The 26,994-nt window shown below is 43.7% G+C and overlaps 1 protein-coding gene across 5 annotated transcripts in view; it reads right to left on the minus strand.

Moving 5' to 3' along the window:
• Nucleotides 1-26,994, minus strand: part of unc13bb (unc-13 homolog Bb (C. elegans)) — a 565,742-nt gene that overhangs the window by 290,162 nt on the left and 248,586 nt on the right. For all 5 annotated transcript variants that reach the window (XM_078219471.1, XM_078219470.1, XM_078219469.1 and 2 more), the window contains exon 4: nucleotides 25,956-26,073. In XM_078219471.1, coding sequence (XP_078075597.1) covers nucleotides 25,956-26,073 — 118 coding nt within the window. The remainder of the gene's footprint in view (nucleotides 1-25,955; nucleotides 26,074-26,994) is intronic.

The raw sequence follows: 26,994 nt of genomic DNA on the forward strand, positions 1-26,994 counted from the left end.
GAAACAACTTCCCTACGTCCATCCTATCTAAGCCGTTCATTATCTTGTACGTTTCTATTAGATCTCCCCTCAACCTCCTAAACTCCAATGAATACAATCCCACGATCCTCAGACGTTCATCGTATGTCAGGCCTACCATTCCTGGGATCATCCGTGTGAATCTCCGCTGGACCCGCTCCAGTGCCAGTATGTCCTTCCTGAGGTGTGGGGCCCAAAATTGCTCACAGTACTCCAAATGGGGCCTAACCAGTGCTTTATAAAGCCTCAGAAGTACATCCCTGCTTTTGTATTCCAAGCCTCTTGAGATAAATGACAACATTACATTTGCTTTCTTAATTACGGACTCAACCTGCAAGTTTACCTTTAGAGAATCCTGGACTAGGACTCCCAAGTCCCTTTGCACTTTAGCATTATGAATTTTGTCATCGTTTAGAAAATAGTCCATGCCTCTATTCTTTTTTCCAAAGTGCAAGACCTCGCACTTGCCCACTTTGAATTTCATCAGCCACTTCTTGGACCACTCTCCTAAACTGTCTAAATCTTTCTGCAGCCTCCCCACCTCCTCAATACTACCTGCCCCTCCACCTATCTTTGTATCATCGGCAAACATGGCCAGAATGCCCCCAGTCCCGTCATCTAGATCGTTAATATATAAAGAGAACAGCTGTGGCCCCAACACTGAACCCTGCGGGACACCACTTGTCACCGGTTGCCATTCTGAGAAAGAACCTTTTATCCCAACTCTCTGCCTTCTGTCTGACAGCCAAATCATCAATCCATGTTAGTACCTTGCCTCGAATACCATGGGCCCTTATTTTACTCAGCAGTCTCCCGTGAGGCACCTTGTCAAAGGCCTTTTGGAAATCAAGATAGTTTTCACCAAGAAGGACACAAATAATCTTCTAGAAATATTAGGGGACAGAGGATCTAGCATGAAGGAGGAACTGAAGGAAATCCTTATTAGTCAGGAAATTGTGTTGGGGAAATTCATGGGATTAAAACCCGATAAATCCCCAGGGCCTGATGCTCTGCATCACAGAGTTCTCAAAGAAGTGGCCCTAGAAATAGTGAACGTCTTGGTGATCATTTTCCAACATTCTATAACTTCTGGAAGAGTTCCAGTGGATTGGAGTTAGCTAATGTAACCCCACTTTTTACAAAAGGAGAGAAAATGGGGAATTATAGATTGATTAGACTGACATCAGTGGTGGGGGAAATGCTGGAGTCAATTATTAAGGATGTAATAACTGAGCATTTAGAAAGCAGTGACAGGATCGGTCCAAGTCAGCATGGATTCACTAAAGGGAAATTGTGCTTGACAAATCTTCTCGAATTCTTTGAGGATGTGACCAGTAGAGTGGACAAGGGTGAACCAGTGGATGTTGTGTATCTTGACTTTCAAAAGTCTTTTGACAAGGTCCCACACAAGGTCCCAATTGGGCCAAAGGGCCTGTTTCCATGCTGTAAACCCCAATGACACAAGAGATTAGTGAGCAAAATTAAAGCTCATAGTATTGGTAAGATATTGACATGGATAGAGAACTGGTTGGTAGACAGGAAGCAAAGAGTGGGAATAAACAGGTCCTTTTCAAAGTGACAGGCAGTGACTAGTGGGATGCTACAGGGTTCAGTGTTGTTCACAATATACATTAATGATTTGGACAAAGGAATTGAATGCAATATCTCCAAATTTGCAGACGACACTAAGTTGGGTGGCAGTGTGTGCTGTGAGGATGCTAAGAAGCTGCAGGGTAACTTGGACAGGCTGACTGAGGAAGAAAATACTCGGCAAATGCGATATAATGTGGATAAATGTGAGGTTATCCACTTTGGTGGCAAAAACAGGAAGGAAGATTATTATCTGAATAGTGGCAGTTTAGGAAAAAGGGAAGTGCAACATGACCTGGGTGTCATGGTGGAACAGTCACTGAAGGTTGGCATGCAGGTACAACAGGCAGTAAGGAAAGCTAACAGCATGCTGGCCTTCATTGCAAGAAGATTTAAGTTTAAGAGTAGGGATGTCTTGATCCAATTATACAGGGCCTTGGTGAGTATTGTGTGCAGTTTTGGTCTCTGAGTCTGAGGAAGGACATTCTTGCTACTGAGGGAGTCCAGTGAAGGTTCACCAGACTGATTCCCAGAATGGCATAACTGATATATGAAGAAAGACTGGATGACTGGGCTTGTACTCATTGGAATTTAGAAAAATGAGAGGGGAATCTCATAGAAACATATAAAATCCTGATAGGACTGGATAGGCTAAATGCGGGAAGAATGTTCCTGATGTTGGGGAAGTCCAGAACTAGGGGGTACAGTCTAAGAATAAGGGATAAGCCATTCAGGACTGAGATGAGGAAGAACTTCTTCACTCAGTTGTGAACCTGTGGAATTCTTTACCATAGAAAGCTGTTGGGGTCAGTTCATTAGATATGTTCAAGAGGGAACTGGACATGGCCCTTGCACTAAAGGGATCAAGAGGTATGGAGAGAAAGCAGGAATGGGATTACTGAAAGTGCATGATCAGCCATGATCATATTGAATAGTGGTGCAAGCTTGAAGGGCCGAATGGCCTACTCCTGTACCTATTTTCTATATTTCGATGCAAGATCAACCATGATCAAATAGCGGGGTAGGTTTGAGGGGTTTGAATGGTCTACTCATGCCATCAATTTTTGTGTTCTTCCATTGTGTCCTTGACCTGGTCAGTTTGGATACAGGAAGCAAGGTTTTCAGTGAGTTCCTGTCCGCAGAAGGTACAAGGTGGGCAGTCAGCCAGGACAGCATTGAAATAGTTGAGTCTAGAGGGAACAAAGACTACGGTTTCAGCAAGAAACCGTTCGATTCCCGGCTTGGGTCACTGTCTGTGTGGAGTTTGCACATTCTCCCCGTGTCTGCGTGGGTTTCCTCCGGGTGCTCCGGTTTCCTCCCACAGTCCAAAAATGTGCGGGTTAGGTTGATTGGCCATGCTAAAAAAAAAATTGCCCCTTAGTGTCCTGAGATGCGTAGGTTAGAGGGATTAGTGGGTAGGATATAGGGGTAGGGCCTGGGTGGCATTGTGGCACTGCGGATAGTTGGGAACCTGTCTCGGGGGCAGGGAATTCATATGGTGTTCGTGGAAGTGGAAATGACTAGGGTTGGGAAGCATTTTCCGATCAGGGCCATTGTGATCTCCTGGACTCATTTCGATCGCCTCAGGGGGTCGGAGAGGAATTTCCCAGATTTTTTTTCCCCATATTGGCCCTGGGGTTTTTCACTCTGGGTTTTCGCCTCTCCCTGGAGATCACATGGTCTGGAATGGGGGGGTGGGGGTGAGTTAATAGGTTGTAATGAACAAAGCATCGTAGCTGTGAGGGACAGCTCGGTGGATAGGATATTGGTATGTAGATAGGCTGGAAAATTGGGCGGGGATCCTGGATTCAGGATTCAATCCTGGACCGGGGAGCGGCGCGGGCTTGGAGGGCCGAAGGGCCTGTTCCTGTGCTGTATTGTTCTTTGTTCTTGGTCGGTGTGGACTCGATGGGCCGAATGGCCTCTTTCTGTACTGTAGGGTTTCTATGATTTCTTCTATGAAGAGATGAGCTGAGACATGACATAGATGGGTAATGCTACTGAGGTGAAAGTAGATAGTTTTGGTGATAAAGAGGATTTGGGATTCAAAATTCAGTTTAGGATCAAATAGGGCACCAAGTCTCTGAACAGTTTGTTTTAGTCTCAGATAAAGGTGAAGTGGTATAATGGAATTGGTGGCTGGAGACCAAAGATAATGGCAGCAATTGTTAATGTTGAAAATGCAGTGATAATTGAGTGCATGCTCTAGTTGTGATTATGAGCAACTGATACTAATTGGAGAAAGGTTAAGGCACATACGTAAACACCAGTTTCCACCTGTGTGGGAGAACTACATGGAAGGGAAAAGTAATCTGTACTTATGTTATGCTGAGCTTTGTGAACAAACTTGGGTTGAAGGCAGATTTGTTGCAGCTTCTTCCTTATCCAGACAGTTGTTCACTGGATTAACAACAATTTTTCGAAAAATATTACCAAGGGCAGTACATAAATGAAAATAGGAGGTGAACTTAGATACTTGGAATACTCTAGAGGTAACAGTGTGGTCACTGTGGGAATCAAGTTAATTGTAAGTAAAAGTTTAGAACAAGAATGAAGAAAAACACAGTTGACAATTTGCCATCAAGATAATAGCAAGGCTGAAATTAAAAAAAAGTGTTGGATAAACTCAGCAGGTTTGGTAGCATTTGTGGAGAGAGAAACAGAGTTAATGTTTTGAGTTCATGTGGTCCTTTTATAGTAAGGCTATATTTGTGCATAAATTCTACAGAAACTTCAGGTGAGTACAGGTGCGAGGTTAAATACATCTGCTAAGGTGTGCTGCTCTGTTATCAGCTTTGCAAATACAGCATCTCATGATCTAGCTCACCAACAAAATGCATTAAACAGTGTAAAGTTGCTTTATTTTTACTGAAGATACGAACTAAACATCCACAGATGCCCGGTCTGCACACTGAAATGCAATAATCTTTCATTTTTTGCAACATGCCCTCCAAAATATAAAAACATAAACGTACATGCAATGTGCTCGAAATAGGTTTCCGAGCCTTTGCTGTTGTCCTCAGTTGTTCCTGAACACAAGTCCTTCATTAAAAACTTCATATGAGAAATTAATCTCATGAAACCCTCCATAAGCACTCAACTCATATTGTACCACAGCAATATAAGAATCTGAAGATTATAGGACACTAGCCTGGTAATATGACGAACTTTAATTTGACATCCCAAGACATCTAATAACTATTTCATACACGGCACTTATTAATGAACCTGCCTCTCTCGGATTGGACTCCTCAGCCACTAGCAAAAGTGCACCATGTGAAATTACCCCATCATACCAGAAATAATGGGTAACCTCGGGGCTAATAAGAATGAAGAAATTAAGATAATTATTAGCAGAGAAACACAAGGGATGAAAATCTGACAAATTCCCAGGACATGGTGGCCTACGTTCTAAGGGTTTCAAAGAGATAGCTACAGTGATAGAGAAGGCGCTGGCTATGATTTTCCAAAATTCCTTAGATTCTGGAATGCCCCCAGCAAATTGGAAATTAGCAAATGTAACACTGCTATTGAAGAAAGGAGGGAGAGAGAAAACAGGGAAGTACAGGCTAGAATCATAGAACCCCCAACAGTGCAGAAGAAGACCATTCAGACCAACGAGCCTGCACCAACAACAATCCCACCAGGCCATATCCTGTAATCCTGTATTTACCCTGCTAATCCCCCTAACACAAGGGACAATTTACCATAGCCAATCAACCTAACCCGCACATCTTTGGAACGTGGGACAAAACTGGAGCACCCAGAGGAAACCCATGCAGACATGGGGACAACGTGCAAACTCCACACAGACCGTCACCCAAGTTCGGAATTGAACCTTGGTTCCTGGCGCTGTGAGGCAGCAGTGCCAACCACTGCGCCATCGTGCTGTCCCAAGACTAGTAAGTCTGACAACATCATTGGGAAAGTGCTGAAATTTATTATTAAAGAAGTCTGAACAATTCACTGAGGGCAACACGGTGGCGCAGTGGTTAGCATTGCTGCCTCACAGTGCCAGGGACCAGGGTTCAATTCTGGCCTCGGGTCACTGTCTGTGTGGAGTTTACATGTTCTCCCAGTGTCTGTGTGGGTTTCCTCTGGGTGCTCCGGTTTCCTCCCACAGCCCAAAGATGTGCGGGTCAGGTTGATTGGCTATGCTAAATTGACCCGAGTGTCAGGGGTTTACGGGCATAGAGCCTGGGAGGGATAGTGGTTGGTGCTGACTCGATGGGCCAAATGACCTCCTTCTGCACTTCAGGGATTCTATTCTATGAAAAGCATAGTAAACATAGAACATGGTTTTACAAAAGGGAATTCCCGTTTGACAAAATTATTAGAGTTTTTTAAGCATGTAACTAATAGCGTGGTTAAAGGGGAACTAAGGGGCAGCATGGTAGCAGAGTGGTTAGTACTACTGCCTCACAGCGCCAGGGACCAAGGTTCAATCCCAGCCTTGGGTGACTATCTGTGTGGAGTCTGCATGTTCTCGCCTTGTCTGCGTAGGTTTCTTCCGGGTGTTCCAGTTTCTTTCCACAGTCCAAAGATGTGTAGTTTGGGCAGATTAGCCATGGTAAATGCGTGGGGTTATAGGGATAGGGTGGAGGGGAGTTCCTGGGTGGAGTGCTCTTTTGGAGAGTTGGTGCAGACTCAGTGGGCTGTATGGCCTCTTTCTGCACTGTTGGAATTCTATGGATTCTCTGATTCGATGGTACTTGAATTTCCAAAAAGAAATTCGATAAGGTGCCACACAAGAGGTTAATACACAAGATAATGGCCCCTGGAGTCGGGGTTATATCATGGATAGAGGATTGGGTAACAGACTGGAAGCAGAGGAGAGACAAGTGGGGAATTTTCAAATGAGCAGGCTGTGAGGAGTAATGTCACAAGAATCTGTGCTAGAGCTTCAGTTGTTTGTAATCTATATTAATGATTTAGACAAAGAGGCAGAGACTAATGTAACTAAGTTTGCTGATGATACAACGCCACTATGAATGCAAGCTGTGAGTGGACACAAGAAGCTGAAAAAGATATAGGAGCTGATTCTCCCAGTCCACTGCGCTCCGGGAGACTCAAGCAGAGGCAGTTTAGTGGGATCCCCGCCAGGTGCCACGGCCTCCGCAAGTTTCTGGCCACCGGATTTCCAGCATTGTCAGCTCTGCTCCAGAAATCGGTATAGATTATAAATTATGCTTATGGCAATTTCCATGTAATTAGTGAGCCCGGGACTGAAGCCTCCTGGCCCTCCAGAATCTTCCCCCCACTCCACGAGTGTTTCATTCCAGCGGGGTTCATACTAGTGCACTCTGCAGCGCACAGAGTGTGGGAGATTCATTTTGAAAATCCCACTGAAAGAACCAATGGGATTTAGTCCAGTTTTTACGCAAATTCGACACTTGGATTTTCTTTGGGTGAATCCCACCCATAGACAGGTTTAATGGCCACACGTTGCAGATGGAGTATAGTCTGGGGAAGGATGAGGTTATTCACATTGGTTTTGAGAATAGGAAAGCAGAATATTTTTTTAAATGTTTGAAACTTGTAAAAGATTAGCATGCTGGTAGGACAGCAAGCAATTAGGAAAGCAAATGGCATGTTGGCCTTCGTTGCAAGGGGTTTGGATTACAAGAATAAAGAAATCTTGCTACAATTGTACAGGACTTGAATAGGTACATGGATGGGAAAGGTGGCTCGGTGGCTAGCGCTGCTACCTCACAACGCCAGAGACACGGGTTCAATTCCAGCCTTGGATGATTGTGTGGAGTTTGTACATGCTCCCCATGTCTGCATGGGTTTACTCTGGGTGCTCCGGTTTCCTCCCACATTCAAAAGATGTGCGGGTTAGATTGATTGGCTATGCTAAATTGCCCCTTAGTATTAGGGAGAGCAGCAGGGTAAACACGTGGGATTACAGGGATAGGGCCTGGGTGGGATTGTTGGTGAAGGCTCGATGGGCTGAATGGTCTCTTCCTGCACTGTAGGGATTGTATGATTAGAAGGATTTGGGCCAAACGTGGGCAATTGGGACTAGCTGGGGAGGGCACTATAGTCAGCAATGACTGGTTGGGTCTAAGGGCCTGTTTCCATGCTGTATTGCTCTATGACTCCTATCTAGTTGCAAATGCTTCGTGCATTCAGATAAAGAACAATTAGCTCTGATTTTGTATGGTTATTTACAACTCTGAATTGCTCAATGTTGCATATTTTTGTTTACGTTTCCTGTCACTCTATAATAGTCAAGCTTCCCCTCATTATCCTGTACCACCTCTCCCGCATATACCCCTGTTTTATTTTAAAACCTTCCGTTCATCCTAGTAAAGGCTCTTTAATGAGTCCTTAGTGTAATATAATATTGATATGAGTCTGTCCCTACCTGTAATTTTCTGTTGGCACTCAGACTGATCACTAACCTGCACTTCTACCTTTAACTTTGACTTCCTAATTTTACAAGCAACTGAACCCTCACCTGTGATGATGTTAGAATGTAACCGGTGACAACTTTGTATTGGATGTAATGTGACCAATGGGAAGAAGATGTAAGGGTCAGCTGACCCAGTAAAACATGGAACCAATTACAGAGTGATGTAATAGTCAGTTGACCAACTGATTCACTATAAATAAAGAGGAGTGGCCCAGGGTGAGGTCCCAAGTTGGAGTAATGATGTTTCTTTATTAAACCCTTTCTTTGATTTATAAGTTGGAGTAAGTTTTGTTGTATTTCTATTAGCTGCATTTTGAAGAGTTCCTTCTGAAGAAACAGATGAGAGGCTGAGATAATTGGGCCTATACTCTCTGGAGTTCAGAAGAGCGAAAAGTGATCTCATTGAAGCATTCAAGATTATGAAGGAGCTTGATAGGGTCGATAGTAAGATGTTGTTTCCATTGGCTGGGGAATCTAACAAGACGGCACAATTTCAGGATAAGGGATCGATCATTTAAGACAGAAACAAGGAGAAATTTATTCACTCAAAGGGTTGTGAATATTGGAATTCTCTACCCCGGAGGGATGAGGATATGCCACAATGAATATCATTAGGATCCTTGGCCATGGTTGTTAGTGGCATCCAGCTAGGGACCAATAAGACTTTGTTTAAAGCAAACAAAGCTTTAGATTCAAGATACTTAATGAAGAAAGCCACAAGATTCCAAGGAATTTGAACAAAAGTAAACTTTACGATACAAGGTCAAAAAGATAAAACAATTTACAATATTTATCTTATACTCTAACATTCAGGGTAAGTATGAGAATTAACAGGCCTACTGTGGTTGAACACAGCACACTACACAGTAAAGACAGATGTGACCAAAATGAATTTTATGGATTTCTCAACAACCCACCCAGAAGTTAGTCACACTGTGAGTCAACTAATTTTACTGAAACTCCATCTTTCTCACGAGGGTTTCCAATCTTCAACATCAAAGATCTCGTCTGGAATTCTCTCCAAAGGTCGCTACAACTCAAAATGCTTCAATGATGGCCAACCTCACTGTTTTAATTTAGCCTTCTGCGATTTTGTTCCCTTGGATCTCCAATTACACTGAAACAACAGCTCACAAACACAATTTCAGCTGTTTGGTTGCACCCAGCAGAACACCACTGCTAAAAGGGGAACCTTTGCCCCTGTGACCTTCTTTACTTAAAGTCTGCTCCCCACAGCCCTTTATCAAACTTGGAGCCTGTTTCTCTGCTAGTCTATTCTGTTTATGTCTTTGTCCCTTACCTGGGACACTTGCTGATTGACTCAAGCTGACTGCTCACCAAATGACTCAAACTGACTGTTTACCAACCCTTGAACTAATCTGGTAACCTATCAAAACACTCCAAAACGGTCCCGCCCTGGTTACTAGGCAGGAACAAAAAAAAACAAACATTGGAACATCCTATACCTTAAATGTTACAAACTCCACAAACTGCTAAAATAGCACTCAGGAGCATTAAAAAAACAAGTTTCATAACAATATATTTAAAGCTGAGATTGACAGATCTGGGGGAGTGGGGGTGTGATTCTCCCATCGCGAAGCGCTAATTTTTTGGCAGGTCAGGCCAGGAGATTCATGCGTGCGCCAATTCGCGCATGCATCCCCGACGTGCGCGCATCTCCCAACGACAAAAATCCAGCCCGGTCGGGAACACCAGGTAAGTTACTTTAATCTTATTTTAATGTGATTTAAATGTAATTATCGGGCCTGGGACTGAATTCTCTGGGCCCGATAGCATCTCCTACCCCGTCAGCACAATTTAACTCTGGCGGGGTTTAGAGTAGCTCCCTACTATCGGGGAACTAGTGGGAGACCCCGCTGGGCTGAAGGGGGGCAATCGGGGCCGCCCAGGGGGTCTGGCGACAGCCTGTGCCCCCGGCACTGCCCAAGGGGGAAGTGCCCATGCTCAGGGCAATGCCATCGGTGGGGATGGGAGTCCCGCTGCCACTCTGCAGACAGGATCGTTCAGAGTGATCGGGGTGGACTGCGGGGTGGGGGTCTGCCTCACGGGGGAGGGAAGATCTGTCTCCGGGGGGGGGGGGGGGGGGGGGGCAGGGGGGATCATCACTGCTGGGGGGGTGCTGGAGATCAGGGTGCTCTGGGATGGGAGGGGGATCAGGACTGGCCCAGGAATGGTTGTGCGCTGCTTTCTTGGGGAGGGGTGCGGGGAGGGGGGGGGGGGGGTGCGGCTGAAGGGCCAGCAGTGCAGGGGTTCCCAGGCTGGCCAGCAAACCAGAGGCTGACAGATCGGGGCTACTGTGCATGCGCACAGTCCCGGAACTGTCAGACTCTGGCATGAATGGGCCCCACCCTCAAGCTTTTAATGATATTCACGATTGTGACCTCTGCATTGCACAGAATGTGGGAGATTTGAGTCTGAACTCCCACTGAAAAAACAATTGTGAATTACACCAGTTTTCCCGCGAATTCAGCACTGAGAACTTTTTTGGGAAAATCGCCCCCTGGTCTCAAAAGTGCACTTGAAGCTTAAAATCAGCCATGATCACAATAAATGGCAGAACAGGCTCAATGGGCAATTTGGTCTTCTGCTCCGACTTCTTATGTTCCTGATGTTTTTGCTGTCTGTCCATCGTCTTAGATAGATGGAAGGATGCAGACAACATAAAGGAGGATTAAAATAAAAGGTATTCCTTGCATTTAATCAAAGCTTATCCACTTTGAATTGTTTCCTGTAATGGTAGTATAAAGACAAAAGGGAATTCCACAAGTCTAAATGACTTTAATCAGCACTAAACCTCATTAGATTTGACTTAATTAAATTCATATCCGAGGCAGTTTGCTATACTCCTTCCTGGATAACAACAGAAATTGCAATTGTTATGTGATTTGGGGCATTCTGAAGGTGTAAAAGATAATAAAGTAAATAAACTTACATAAGAACATAAGAAATAGGAGCAGGAGTAGGCCATCTAGCCCCTCGAGCCTGCCCCGCCATTCAATAAGACCATGGCTGATCTGAAGTGGATCAGTTCCACTTACCCGCCTGATCCCTATAACCCCTAATTCCCTTACCGATCAGGAATCCATCTATCCGTGATTTAAACATATTCAACGAGGTAGCCTCCACCACTTCAGTGGGCACAGAATTCCAGAGATTCACCACCCTCTGAGAGAAGAAGTTCCTCCTCAACTCTGTCCTAAACTGACCCCCCTTTATTTTGAGGCTGTGCCCTCTAGTTCTAGCTTCCTTTCTAAGTGGAAAGAATCTCTCCACCTCTACCCTATCCAGCCCCTTCATTATCTTATAGGTCTCTATAAGATCCCCCCTCAGCCTTCTAAATTCCAACGAGTACAAACCCAATCTGCTCAGTCTCTCCTCATAATCAACACCCCTCATCTCTGGTATCAACCTGGTGAACCTTCTCTGCACTCCCTCCAAGGCCAATATATCCTTTCGCAAATAAGGGGGCCAATACTGCACACAGTATTCCAGCTGCCGCCTCACCAATGCCCTGTACAGATGCAGCAAGACATCTCTGCTTTTATATTCTATCCCCCTTGCGATATAGGCCAACATCCCATTTGCCTTCTTGATCACCTGTTGCACCTGCAGACTGGGTTTTTGCATACGTTACAAAGATCAGTTTTCCTTTATCACTCAGAAATGAATCCTTCTGCTCACAATGCACTTAAGAGGACAAGATAATTATTGTAGAATAATCTCATTCCTATTTACAATTTTATAGAAAATAAAAAAGATTTGGATCAAACTTAAGATATAAGCATACTTATTAGAATATTTTTTAAATCTATGGCTTTTTAAAATGATGGAATGCAGAGATTTGATATGCCACAAATATAAAGTTAGTTTTTCAAGGCCAGAGAGATTGTTCTTCAGTAATTATGACATTGTGTAATGTTAAAAACATAGTTATCCCTCATTCAGTAAGGTATAATATTTTCAAGGGTTTTTCACTGGGAGAATGCCAACGTAAAAAATGGAAGTTCATGACAATTCAGTGACTTCAAATTGACTTTCATCCATGACTTCAATAGCGCATGTGGCGGAATGGGGAATCATTGAAAGTAGCTTCTGGATTTTCATATTTCACTGCATTTGTATGACTCCAGAGGTTTTGAGGATAAAGCAACAGTAAGGATAGGCAACATCACCTCCTGCACAATGATCCTCAACACCAGTGCTCCACAAGGCTGTGTCCTCAGCCCCTTACTATACTCATTATACACCTATGACTGTGGCCAAATTCCCCTCCAACTCAATTTTCAAGTTTGCTGATGACACCACTGTAGTGGGTCAGATCTCAAACAATGATGAGGCACAGTACAGGAAAGAGATAGAGAATCTAATGAATTGGTGCAACGACAATAATCTCTCCCTCAATGTCAGTAAAACAAAGGAGATAGTCATCGACTTCAGAAACCATAGTGGAGGACATGCCCCTGTCTACATCCATGGAGTTGAAGTGGAAATGGTCGAGAGCTTCATGTTTCTAGGTGTCCAGATCACCAACAAGCTGTCCTGGTTCCTCCATGCCGACGCTATAGTTAAGAAAGCCCATCAACGTCTCTACTTTCTCAGGAGGCGAAGGAAATTCAGCAAGTCCACTACGACTTTCACCAACTTTTACAGATGCGCCATAGAACACATTCTTTCCGGTTGTATCACAGCTTGGTATGGCTCCTGCTCTGACCGAGGCTGCAAGAAACTACAAAAGGTCGTGACTGAATCCCAGTCCATCACACAAACCAGCCTCCCATCCACTGACGCCATCCACATTTCCTGCTGCCTCGGAAAGGCAGCCAGCATAATCAAGGACCCCATGCACCCCGGACATATTCTCTTCAACCTTCTTCCATTGGGAAAAAGATACAAAAGTCTGAGGTCATGAACCAACTGACTCAAGAACAACTTCTTCCCTGCTGCCATCAGACTTTTGAATGGACCTACCTTCTATTAAGTTGATCTTTCTCTACACCCTAGCTATGACTGTAACACTACATTCTGCACCCTCTCCTTTCCTTCTCTATGAACGGTATGCTTTGCCTGTATAGCACGCAAGAAAAAATACTTTTCACAGTATACCAATTCACGTGATAATAATAAATCAAATCAAATTAAGTTTCACTGATCAACGGAACTGAATACTGATAATTTTGCAATCATTACAGCTTCAAAATCCGGGCCATTATGTTATGATCTCAAACCAGACCCCCAAATCTTTATGTCAATCTGGTTAGGATCCAGAAAATCTTGTTGCAAAGTAGTCAAAGTTTGAAATCCCAGATACTTACAAAGAGAATAAGGCCACAAGATTCTATGGTTTCAAACAGACTTTTAAAAACTTTTCAACAGTCACCAAAGCAAGCAGCTGATATTATCTGTTGAGCCGGTTTCTTCGACCTTGCCCATACATGAGGATGCTCTTTTGGAGAGTCGGTGCAGACTTAATGGGCTGAATGATCTCCTTCTGCACTGTAGGGATTCTACGGTTCTAAAGAGGGTATTTTATGTCCTTTTAGAGATCATACAACTTAAATGGTGCTGGGGATGCAAAACTGCAGTTCTGGGAGGAGAGATGAGCTGCTGAAACTGTTTCCAACGAGGTTAAGAAAAGATTCTTATAATTATTAAAGGTGAATAAGGAAAGACAATTTCCTCCAGTTGGCATGTCGATTACCAAGGCACACCAATTTAAAATGTCACTCAAAGAATGAGAAGGATGAAGTGAAATTTCTTTACCTGGTGGATTTTCTGTTGCATGGAAAGGGGTCAATGCAGGGATGGTTACAACAATTAAAACTAAAATTGGATAATTGTTTGTAATGGAGAAAAGAACCGAGGTAATGGGAAGACAGTGCAGCATTCGTCAAGTGAATTTAAAGATAAATTAACTTTTAGCTTCAAAATCATACATTTTGATTCTGGACCCACTTGAATAATTCAAATTCCAAATGAAGTCAGCTCTCGTCAGACTAACTGCTGGGGAAGAATCTGATGAGACTGAGCCCCCCCCCAGGGTTGGCACCCCCGCTGTGACCCCCGTCGGCACCTCAGAGGAAAGCTCTGTGAAAAGCGCGGATCAGATGACACAGGCATCACCTGCACCATCCACCAGCACAGATACAGTCACCTCAGTGGGACATGTTTGCGGTGAGGCTTTTGGAAAATTTCTGGTGCGCACCACACGGTCCTAGATGCACATCAGGTGGAGGTGGGAACATCCAAGGGCTCGGGCAGGTGGAGGTCTGCCGGAGCCAAGGAAACTGCTGGCCCCCAGCCAGTTGCCGAGCTGTTGGGGTCAATTCTCACAAAACTGTTGAAGATGCAGAGGCAGAGCCGGGGATTGCAGGAGTGGGTGTCAGCAGCACTCCTGCAACTCTGAGGCTGCCTGGAGGAGTCCCACAGACTTCAGGTGGAAGAGATAGTGCCAGTATTGAGTGGCACCCAGGCCAACACTGGAAGGGTGGTGGCCGCAATGGAAAGCGTGAGGCAGGAAATGGTAGCCATGGATGGCCAAGGGTCCAAGGCATGGCTGAGTCTCAAAGGACCGTGGTTGATGGCCTCGGGAGCATGTCCAAGACACAGAGGGCCATGGTTGTGGGCTTCGAGAGCATGGCCCAGTCACAGCGGGCTATCACTGAGGGGCTCCAGAGCTTGGGCTAGACTCGGTGATTGCTGATAGCTCACACTCCATGGTGCAGACGCAATTGGACCTCCAGGACATGCAGCACCAAGTGGCATCGAGGCCTCTGGAGCTCACTCCAGCTGCCCTTCTGTCCCATGGTGTGCCCCAGGCGCATGGTGTGTCCCAGGCGCTCACGGGCACCCCAAGTGCGGAGGAAACACTGAAGCCCATGCAGGGGCCTACCACCCAGGAGACTCAACTTTTCCTACTCAGGAGTGTCTGCCTGATTCCCCCTCCTCCTCCACCAGGACGTCGCCCCACTGCTGCTGTACAGCACTGCTGCTGCAGACTGTCTCAGCAGAAAGACAGTGCGGCACCTTGTGGGGCAGGTGGACACCTGTTCTCTTTGGCAGTGAAGGCCATGGAGGCCCTCAACTTCTATGCCACCGGATCCTTCCAGGCCCCTGGCAGCATCTCCCAGTCTTCTGCACACAAGTGCATCCGTGAGGTGACTTTTTGTCACCATTTACTGAAAGGAACAATTTACACAAACTGTTGTTAGCAGAGTTTTCTTTTGTTACATAAGAACATTAAATAAAATGATGAGTAAGGATTATTCAACAAATCATGCACCACCCACCGTGATCATCAGTAAGGCTAATAACTCTCTAAGGCAATTAAACAAACACCAGAAAATTCAGCTTACTATGACTCTATGACTCATAAGTTAACACACCTATTAGTTCTCAGGCCTTGCACTCTATACCTCCAACTGTACATTTTGATATCTTTGCTGTGTTTTTCATCATGGCTGCACATTCCGCTTGTGATTTTAGGGTGCTCTTCACTAAATTCCCCAGATCCCTCTCCTGTGTTACATTGCATGTAAAACATAGAAACATGTTATGTTCCCCGACTGTTCTGTGCCGGCATTTATGCTCTACCTCAGCCTCCTCCCATCCTTCTGCATCTAACAATAACAGCACATCCTTCTACTCCTTTCCCAAATATTGCTGAAAAGAGAGACATATTGCCAAAGCTTTTTAGCAAATGCTTGAGCAATAAAAATGCTGGCCTATCCAGTGACACCCACGTCCCTTGAAAGAATAAAAAATAAATTACTACCTGAGACACAAGCAAAATGGCACAGGGTAAATAAGGTCAGTGGGTTGAATGCTTGGCTCATGATTGATGTGTTAAAGATGGGTTTCGACTTATGGGTCACCAATATCGGGAAAATAGGAGCTGGATTGTTGGGGCGACCTTCATCTGAACTGTGCTGGGACCAGTATCATGGTGACTCATACAACTAGGGCTGTAGAAGAGGGGGGAGGATTCACTTGTGTGAGAATTGTAATGTTGAAGAGGAAGGACATGGTGCCGGATTTTCAGACTCGGGATGTCTCGGGAGACCTTTAAAAATGGCAGGTGGTGCAGAAGTCCTGCCCTATTTCCAGCCAATAACATTTCTGCCGGTAGTAGAAAAGGGGTGGGTAGTGAGTTGCACAAGTGTGAAACACCAACTTGTGGGGCCATTTGAAAGTAGTACTGAGTTCAAACACACCACATTTTTGCTGTTCCAAGGGCCTTTATACATAGAAACATAGAAGATAGGAGCAGGAGGAAGCCATTTGGCCCTTTGAGCCTGCTCCGCCATTCATTACGATCATGGCTGATCATCCAACTCAATAGCCTAATCCTGCTTTCTCCCCATAACCTTTGATCCCATTCGTCCCAAGTGCTATATCCAGCCGCCTCTTGAATACATTCAATGTTTTGGCATCAACTACTTCCTGTGGTAATGAATTCTACAGGCTCACCACTCTTTGGGTGAAGAAATGTCTCCTCACCTCCATCCTAAATGGCCTACCCTGAATCCTCAGGCTGTGACCCCTGGTTCTGGACTCCCCCACCATCGGGACTATCCTCCCTGCATCTACCCTGTCTAGTCCTGTTAGAATTTTATAATTCTCTATGAGATTCCCCCCTCATTCGTCTGAACTCCAGCTAAAACAATTCTAATCTAGTCAATCTCTCCTCATACATCAGTCTCCTCATACCCGGAATCAGCCTGGTAAACCTTCGCTGCATTCCCTCGAGAGCAAGAAAGCCGTGCGAGAGTCATGGAGGTTACATTATCCCTCTTGAAGGATCAAGAAGATCTGTTGAGTGCAATGATCTGACATTATTTAAATTCACAACCTTTCAAAAATGAAAAAAAACTAGGCTGCAGTTGTCTATTTGAGTAAAAAAAACACTCGCTACTCAAGTGCATTGACTGACTGACTGACAGGCCATCTGACAAATCAGCCATGATCTTATTGAATGGCGGAGCAGGCTCGAGGGGCCAGATGGCCTACTCCTGCTCCTAGTTCTTACATTCTTATGGTGCATCTTAGAAAAAATATTAGGATCTGTTCCTGCAGGTCAAAAAACCTCATTGCCAACATTTTCCAAGGACTTGTTACAGCTGGGCCCATTATAAATATTTGGCTTTCAAAATATCCAAACCCACTTATCTCAGCAGGGTGACCGAGTTCACAGTTTGAGTGGAGATAAGAAATAAGGAAGGAAGTCACTGGTGAGAGTAGTTTATAGGTACCCTGAGGGCAGTTACACTGGAGAACTGTGTAGGACAGTGGTTCCCAAAAGGTGCGGCGCACCACATTGGTGCGGCAAGAGAGGACGGCAAGTGTGGCGGGAAGATTCAAGGACAATCAAAGAAACATTTAAACATGGATTAGATATTTTTCCAAAGTGATTGTTTTATACTTTCTGGATGTCCCATGATCATATTATAAAGTAGTTGTGTTCTATGTTATGAATCAAACACTGCTAGGAGTTTTTTTTTGTTTTTAAATGTATTTCTTATCAATAAATAATTCGGTGTGGTGCGAAAGTGCGGCCCAGTGAAAAAAGTTTGGGAACCACTGGTGTAGGACAATCAATAAATATTGGGGTCTTGTACAAAAGAATTGCAATAAGTCTGGGAAATTTGAATCCTCATATAGTTTGGACAAATTAAATTGGCAAAGGTAGCCTGAAAGATAAGTTCATAGAGTGTATGCAGAATAGTTTCTTAGACCAACATATTCTGGAAACAACCAATGAACAGGCTATTTGAGACACAGTAATATTTAATGACAGGATTAACTCATGACCCCACTGTAAAGGGTCCTTGAGGTAAGAGTGATCATAACATGATAGAATTCCACATCTGAGAAACGTAGTTCTGAAATTAGAGTCTTTAACTTAAAAAAGGAAATTACAAGAGTATGAAGATAGAGTTGGTTCAAGTGGAATGGAAAAGCAGGTTAAAAGGTAAGATGCAGTGGCAGACATAAAGGAGATATTTCATAACTCTTAACAAAGCTATATTCCATTGAGAAAAAATGACTCTATGAGAAGGATTCACCATTAGTGCTAACTAAGGAAGTTAAGGATGGTATCAAATTGAAAGAGAAGATGTGCAATTCTGCAAAGATAAGTAGAGCTGAAGATTGGGAAGATTTTAGAAACTAACTGAAGACCATAAGACGTAGGAGCAGAAGTGGGCCATTTGGCCCACCGAGTCTGCTCCGCCATTTAACAAGATCATGGCTGATCTAATTTGATAATCCTCAACTCCACATTCCTGTCTTATCCCCCTTACTGATTAAAATTTGTCTATCTCAGCCTTGAACATACTTAATGACCCAGCCTCTACAGCCCTTTGTGGAAAGAATTCCACAGATTCACTATCCTCTGAGAAGAAATTCCTCCCCATCTCAGTCTTAAATGGGCAACCCAGTGCTTCGAAATGTTAGTCACGGCGCAAATCAATTCCAGCCTCCCAGATTGCCTAGATCCACTACAGTTCACCTATCACCATAACAGGTCCATCCATGGCAGATGCCATCTCCCTGGCCCTACACTCAACCCTGGAACACCTGGACAACAAAGACAGCTATGTCAGACTCCTATTGATTGACCACAGCTCAGCCTTCAGCACCATTGTTCCTACAAAACTCAAGTCTAAACTCCGTGGCTTGGGGTTCGGCTCCTCCCTCTGCGACTGGAGCCTGAATATCCTAACCCACAGACTGCAATCTGTAAGGATAGGCATCAACATCTCCTCCACGATCATCCTCAATACCGGTGCCCCATGCGGCTGTATCCTCAACCCCTTATTATACTCTTTATACATCTATGACTGTGTGGCCAAATTCCCCTCCAATTTGGTGCTGATGACACCACCGTAGTGGATCGGATCTCAAACAATGATCACACGGAGTACAGGAAAGAGATAGAGAATCTGGTGAACTGGTATAACAACAATAATCTCTCCCTCAATGTCAACAAAATGAAGGAGATTGTCATTGACTTCAGGAAGTATAGTAGACGACATGCCTCTGTCTACATTAACAGGGACGAAGTGGAAATGGTCGAGAGCTTCAAGTTCCTTGGTGTCCAAGTCACCAGCAACCTGTCTTGGTTCCTCCACGCCAACGCTATGGATAAGAAAGCCCACCAACGCCTCTACTATCTCAGGAGGCTAGGAAAATTTGGCATATCTGCTACGACCCTCACCAACTTTTACAGATGCACCATAGAAAGCATTCTTTCTGGTATGGCTCCTGCTCTGCCCAAGACCACAAAAAAGTACAAAGGGTCGTAAACGAACCCAGTCCATCACACAAACTCTTGTCTACTATTCCCTTTGCCTCAGAAAAGCAGCCAGCATAAACAAGGACCCCACACACATCGGACATACTCTCTTCAACCTTCTTCCGTCAGGAAAAAGATACAAAAGTCTGAGGTCACGTACCAGCTGACTCAAGAACAGCTTCTTCCTTGCTGCTATCAGACTTTTGAATGGACCTATCTTGTATTAAGTTGATTTTTCTCTGCACCCTAGTTATGACTGTAACACTACATTCTGCATCCTCTCTTTTCCTTCCCATGTACAGTTTGCTTTGTCTGTATAGCACACAAGAAACAATTTTTTCACTGTATACTAATACATGCGACAATAATAAATAGTGTGGAGTTTGCATGTTCTACCTGTGTCGGCGTGGGTTTCCTCCGAGTGCTCCGGTTTCCTCCCACACTCCAAAGATATGTAGGTTAGGTTGATTGGCCACGTTACAATTGCCCCTTAGTGTCGGGGGACTAACTGGTTAATGCGTGGAGTTACAGGAATAGGGCCTGGGTGGGATTGTTGTCAGTGCAGGCTCGATGGGCTGAATGGCCTCCTTCTGCACTGTAGCGATTCTAAATCAAATCATTACTCTGATATTATGCCTCTGGTCTTAGACTCTCCCGCAAGAGGATACAATCTCTCGGTGTTTATGCTGTCAAGCCCCTGTGAATCCTAGATATCTCAATAATGTTGCCTCTCATTCTTAGAAACCCCAATGAGTATAAGCCCAACCTACTCAACCTCTGCTCCATATCTGGGATCAACCTTGTGAACCTTCTCTGGACTGCCTCCAATGCCAGTATATCTTTCCTTAGATAATGGGACCAAGACTGTTCACAATATTCCAGGACATCCTCATCATATGATAGATTTGCTTATGTCAAGTTGAATAACGCAGCGTGGTTTTTGATGATTTGATTGAGAAGAAAACAAGCCTTAACACTTTCCACGCAGCAGAAGGACAGGTGTGGAAGTGAATCGACAATCAAGCACTCATCGTGTGCAAGTGATTCTGCCACATTGTAGGAATCCTGTACACAACACCCTAATTCTGTGACTTCACATCTTGCACTAGCCAGCAGGCACCAGGTCCCAGTGAGATCGTTCGAAGATGGGAGCACTTAATTAGCATAAGTCTACCTGCTGCGAAGTTTGTATAGGAACAGGTATTAAATAGGTGCCTCTCGAGGGTCTAGTTTTAAGGAGAACTCCACAGAGAGGGGATTCCAATACTGTTGCTTACTATTCTTACAGAAAGGTGGTGGGAGATTTAAACACTGCAGATTGGCTAAGGAAGCCAAATGTTACTGGATTGTTCATCCAGTAACATCCAACTTTCAGCAGCTCTGAACAGCTAAAAGGCGCCTACAAAAAGGTTTTTTCACTGATTAATGTTAGCTTTGAGGTCTACAGTTCTTTTCATACCAGAATCACTACTTTGTGCATAGAACTGAAAGCAAGCCAGAAAACCAGAAACAAGAGCTCAACTACACCACCATTTCAGCCAAGCTACAACCTCAGACCAAGGCTGTGGCCATTTAAGGTACTGTAACTTAGGGAGCTATATGGTCTGAATAGTTGTTCTTGTTTCAGATAAATTCCTAATAATCCTCCAAAAGGCCATAGGATGACCAGAAAGTGTCCAACTTTCAATTGGGAAGCAGCAGACATCCTATCTGAGTTTATTTTGTTTCGACAACATGTAGAGCTGTGTTTTCTGGGACCAGACAAACAAGACCTAAAAATTGAAATTGTTAAAAGGTGATGAAGGCCTCCACAAACTAAACACTTCAGGTCTATCAGATAATGACCTTACAAAGCTAGATAAAATATGGTCAACACACAAAGATCAATTACAAGTGAGGCTCAAACTCAGAATACACTATCTGGAATCCATGGGCGCGATCCTACCTGCCGTTCATGCCACTCTCCTGCTGCAGCGAGATCGGAGAACTTGGCGGTCAGCCAAATCTCCGTTCACTGCAACGGGATGGGAAAACCTGTTGGCACAAACGGTGATAAGATTCCGGCCCATATCTTTTAGGCAACAACCAACAGAGACCATTGATCAATTCAGAAACTTTTTTCAAAATGGAAGAATGGATTGACAATATGGCACCTTTCTGTGTTTGTTCAAACCTTGTCAGAGTTCACGATGAAGAGTCATTAAAATGCTAAGACTCCAGGGATGTCCATTGCATCTTATAGGTGAGAAAAACTGTTTTACCTCTGTGGAAACATGAGACAGGAAGGGGCTTCAATGGACACAATATAATTAACTTTTCTGCTTGGTGAGACGATGATTCATCAAAATTAACATTGCAGCCATTTTGTTTTGGTTGTAATAAAGACAGGCTGTGAAAGCCATGTGTGCACAACCCCATGAAGAATTCTGAGAGACATCATCAATGGCTTCTCTCTGGCACCGACAGTCACAGAGGAAGATTATCCAGGAATTCACTGCTGTTTTGCTGAGAAGAATCTAGGCAATCCTCCAGTGTTTTAACCACAGAATTAGTGAGGAACAAGAAACTTTCTCTTTCTCTCCAAAAATCTGCTTGACCTACTGGGTCCACATGAAAGAGACAAACAGTGAGTAGTCGACTGCAGAAGCCAACACAACTGCTAAACCGAACCTCAATTTTCAATCTCTTCACTTTGGAAAGAAGGAATTCAAGCAACAGGCCCGCAACGTGCAAGTTAGGTGGATTAGCCATGGTAAATGCATGGAGTTACAGGGATAGTGGGTTATGGGGATAGTGTGGAGGTGGTTGGACCTGGGCAAGATGCTCCTTCACAGAATTGGTGCAGACTCAATGGGCAGAAAGGCCTCCTTCTGCACTGTAAGGATTCTACGGCTTCTATTGCAATGATATCCCATAGCGACTAATTTGAAAACTTATTAAATATCTTTCTTTCTTTATCTGCTTTTTAATCTTTATATCTGCATTTTAGGGATGAACTTTTATCACTTTCACTTAAGTAACTCACAGTAGTAGTTTCATCATAAACTAACCTTTATCTTGTTCAAGAATAAAGCCTAACTGCTTGGTTATTTTTAAATTGAATCACTCGCAAATTAAAAGGAGACTACATACACACATACAAATTATTACCTCATGGGCCATTTTAAGGAAACACATTCTATGTGGCAGTGACACACAGGTTGATGCAGAACAGTGTCTCAGAAGTTAATCCACAATAAAATATATTCTGAGGGATTTTCTAAGAGTATCAAGGATTGGTTTGGAGGTGAAGAAATTGGAGAAACAGCAGGGAAAGACATTGTGCCATTTTCCCAATGGGTTCCTACCATCTTACACTTTTCCCAGAGGTAGCTTCTGTGCAGTGATGACGACCCGCCCAGCAGGAAGCCAATTAAGCTTATCGAAAAGGCAATAGCAACAAATTTCAAGGGCAATGCAATTTTGATAGCATTGCACAGGCCCCAAGCAGTTTCAGAACGTCAGCTGCTCAGTGAAGGCAGCTGCACATTGGGAGGGCTGTCAGTTCTCTCAGCTTCTCCTTGCAGCCATTTTGCCTTGGCTCCTTTGAGGCTTTCACCTCCGCAGCACACTGATACTCCAGTTGCTGCGAAAGCTGCTGATTGGCCCATCTGTCAAGAAGCAGTGATCTCTTTTTATTGCTGGATGTTAGAAATAAAGTATAGATTTAGGCAAGTTTAACTTAGTGTCTTTGTGTCGGAAAGGGTAAGACTCTAGTTAGACTCAGGTTAAACAAAGGTGTTTGCATGTATGGAGGTTTTTGGTTTCAGTTCAAGCTGTGGCTGTAATTCTCAGAAGTCATACATCCCACTCTTGCTAACAGTGAGAACAGAGAATTTGGCGCTCAACCAAATCTGTTCACAGCAGCAGGACCGGAAAATCCCAGCCTGTCAGGAGAGAGTTTATGATGAGGAAAGTAAACATGAGCTTGGAGAAAGAATGAGCTGCTGCTAAGCAACCAGAGGCTACCTTTAAGAAAATACTTTGTGTGTTTGACTGACTTTAAAAGGCAGGTGGAGCTAGGAAGCTAGAGAGTGAACAGCTCCCAGCTCTGCTAGAAGCAGGGAGGCCATACTGTGGAGTTAAAAGCAAAATACTGCGGATGCTGGAATCTGAAACAAAAACAGAAAATGCTGGAAAATCTCAGCAAGTCTGACAGCATCTGGGGAGAGAAAGAATAGAACCAACGTTTCGAGTCTCGATGACCCTTCGTCAGAGCTCTGACACTGCTCTGTCATCCAGACTCGAAACGTTGGCTCCATTCTCTCTCCACAGAAGCTGTCAGACCTGCTGAAATTTTCCAGCATTTTTCTGGGTTTGATCCATACCGTGGAGTAATGGTCAAGAAGTCCAGAGAAGCTCAAGGACAGTTAGTTCTTGAAATTAGAGAATGAAGAGAAGTTTTCAAGAAGATTGAAGTAAAAAGGAACAAAGAGAAACTGCAATTGGCACTGGGCACTACTTGTTGAAGTTAAAGTCAGACCTGGGAAGGGCACAGCTGATGTGGTTAGACAGAGAAAAGCCACATATCTGAAGGAATCATAAAGTTTAAGTTTATTTATTATTGTCACAAGTAGGCTTACATTAACACTGCAATGAAGTTACTTTGAAAATCCCCAAGTCGCCACACTCCGACACCTGTTTGGGTACACTGAGGGAGAATTTAGCATGGCCAATGCACCTAACCAGTACATCTTTCGGAATGTGGGGGGAAACCGGAGCACCCACAGGAAATCCACGCAGACATGGGGAAAACATGCAGACTTCACACAGACAGTGACCCAAGCCGGGAATCGAACCTGGATCCCTGACGTTGTGAGGCAGTAATGCTAGCCATTATGCCACCGAGCTGGTTTGGTGTCCTTATTTCCAGTCTTTAAAACAGTAGTGTGCTGTTGGGGACTGAGTACCTGAGAGTTTATGTGGAAATTTACATCCATGTGACAATTCAAGGCAAAGGTATATGGAAAGGAGAGTTGGGAAACCTGGAGGCAGATCCCTATAAAAACAGTTGAGAGAAAGCCTTGTTTGAAAGGAGAGGTGGAAACCCTGGAAGTAGATACTTCATGCAAACAGCTGAGGGAAAGCATTGATTGAAAGAAGATTTTGCATCTTTTGAGAGTAGAGTCTAGAAACACTTGTGTGACAATCATCTGGGAGGCATTTGAAGATAAATCCACATAAGATCGATCAACTGGTATCTATTTACATTAATGAAATTTACATTAATGAAAATAAGTGGGAGTGTAGAGGTATCATATTATAGGCAAGCTTTTCATGTTTAATAAATGTTTTGTCTTGCTGTTAAAAGCTCATTGGCAGTCCTGTCTCGCTGTTCTGCCATGTTTTTGAAAGAAAAAAGTAAAAAGTTACGATCTTTTGAGTCAGGATTCCATCCTGGGATCTTCCGTCCAGTAATAACTGGGGTCATAACACTTCTTCCTTCCCAATCCATCTGGTGACACTAATTGAACAGCAAAGTTGGAAGTGGCCTGATAATTGGTCATCTTTTGGAAAATTGACCTGGAAATCATCCTGTTCTGAGGCTGGATTACAGGACCATAAATTAAACCAATGGTTGAAAATATATGCCTGGAAAATACAGTCCTTTATCTGTGATAGATGTCTCTTATAGAAGCAGGAAGCTACGTGATGTTTTAGCTTGCCTGTGTATTGCAATATTTTGCTTCAGTAAATTTACCATTTTGTGAAACTATTCTAAATCTGTAGTGGGTATATGGTGAACCTTTGAAATGGTTTTCTATGGTCTGTATTATCCGTACCTTGGGTTATTCATGAGCGATGCGTAGTAGTTTTGTGATAAATATTTAAATATTTCAGCTGGGTCAGAAGTATAAGTGAAGGCTAAAACCAGCTTGAAAGGCAATAAATTCAGTGAACAATTGTTTGAACTTGCAGTTCAAATGGTGCCGGAGTGCGAAGAGAAACTGCTGCAAGTGACACCCGGATATGCTTACATAGTTAAGAATGAAACTACATAAGGACAATCTCACCCAGCTGGATGACAGCAGAGGGATGTTGGAGGAGGATGGTGTGGTTATCCATGTCAAAGACTACATATAGATCAAGAAAGACAAGGAAGGAAAGTTTACATTTGTCACAGTCACATAGGATTCCATTTATTATGCAATTCTACTTCGATCAAGTGTTGCCATGGACAAAGATACAGTAAGAAACAATTGCAGATGATACAAATATAAAATAAACAATGAGGAAGTATAATTACAACCAAATTCAGAAGCAATACACTGCAGATACATTAAAACAATTAGTAAGGGAGCAAGTAAAAAAGAAGAAATGTGTGTTAAATGAAACATATCCTGGTCTTGGGCTGCATGTCATAAAGCTAAGAAACAATAATACTGTTCTTAACCACTGGATTTAGGGCACGAATGTTACATTTAATACAAGTGATATAAGTTACCAAAAAAGCCATTAAAGCCATTCAATAGTTTGGAAGACCAAAGGAACTGTTTGCAAAGAGATTTTTTTCCAATATATTTCTGCAAAATGCCAGCTAAAAAGGTATTTTGAATTATGTTCAAGCTACTTTACCTCATCAGATTGCCGAATGCACTTCAGTGGTATCCATACATTGCCCACCATTGTATCCCAGATTAGCCCTTTGTTCCAGACCTCAACGATCAAACCAAGTTCCAATCGGCTGATCTCACTGTGGAAAACAAAATGAATGCATTGTTAAATCACAAACTCAATCATCTCATGGTCTTTGCAAAGACAAACAAACTACTGCCAGAACACAGCTATACCTTTCAGTGTGTAAGAAACACTTAAATCCACATGAGACATTTATGAGTCCACCAAGAGACTCAAACAAGCTGACAGCTGAAGACTAGCCCTGAATCTATATCTCAAGGCACATAAAAACTAACAATGCACTGAAAGATGGACAAGCTCACAACTTAAGCTACAGGTCACGCCCAATGTTTTTCATTTGCATTGTAATCAAAAAATCCTGAAGTATATAGCAACAGTTTGCAAGAATGGCACATATTATAATTTCAGAAGGAGAATACGAGTACCCAAGGTGAGATTTATTTATTTTCACATTGAGGATACCCTCCATCGTGTGTTGTGTGGCACTACCGCCGTGCTGAATGGGATAGATTTCAAACAGATCTCACAATTCATGACTGGGCATCCATGACACGATCTGGGCCATCAGCAGCAGCAGAATTGTACTCAACGCAATGTGTAACCTCATGGACTAGCATATCCTCCACTCTACCATTACCACCAAGCCAGGGGATCAACAACGGTTCAATGAAGAGTGCAGGAGGGCATGCCAGGGCACTGATATGCACTGGGCATATCTAAAAATGAGGTGTCAAGCTGGTGAAACTACAACACAGGAATACGTACGTGCCAAAGAACATAAGCAGAAGCAGGACACAGAGCTTTGGTTCCACAACCAACAGATCAGATCTAAACTTTGCAATCTGCCACATCGAGTCATGAATGGTGAAGGACAATTAAATGACTCACTGAAGAAGGCAGCTCTACAATGATGGGGGAAGCCCAGCACAGCAGTGCAAATGCTGAAATGCCAAGTGAATGAGACACCTCAGGCTCC

The sequence above is a fragment of the Mustelus asterias genome, chromosome 1 (genome assembly GCF_964213995.1).
Source record: "Mustelus asterias chromosome 1, sMusAst1.hap1.1, whole genome shotgun sequence".
Taxonomy (NCBI): Eukaryota; Metazoa; Chordata; class Chondrichthyes; order Carcharhiniformes; family Triakidae; genus Mustelus; species Mustelus asterias.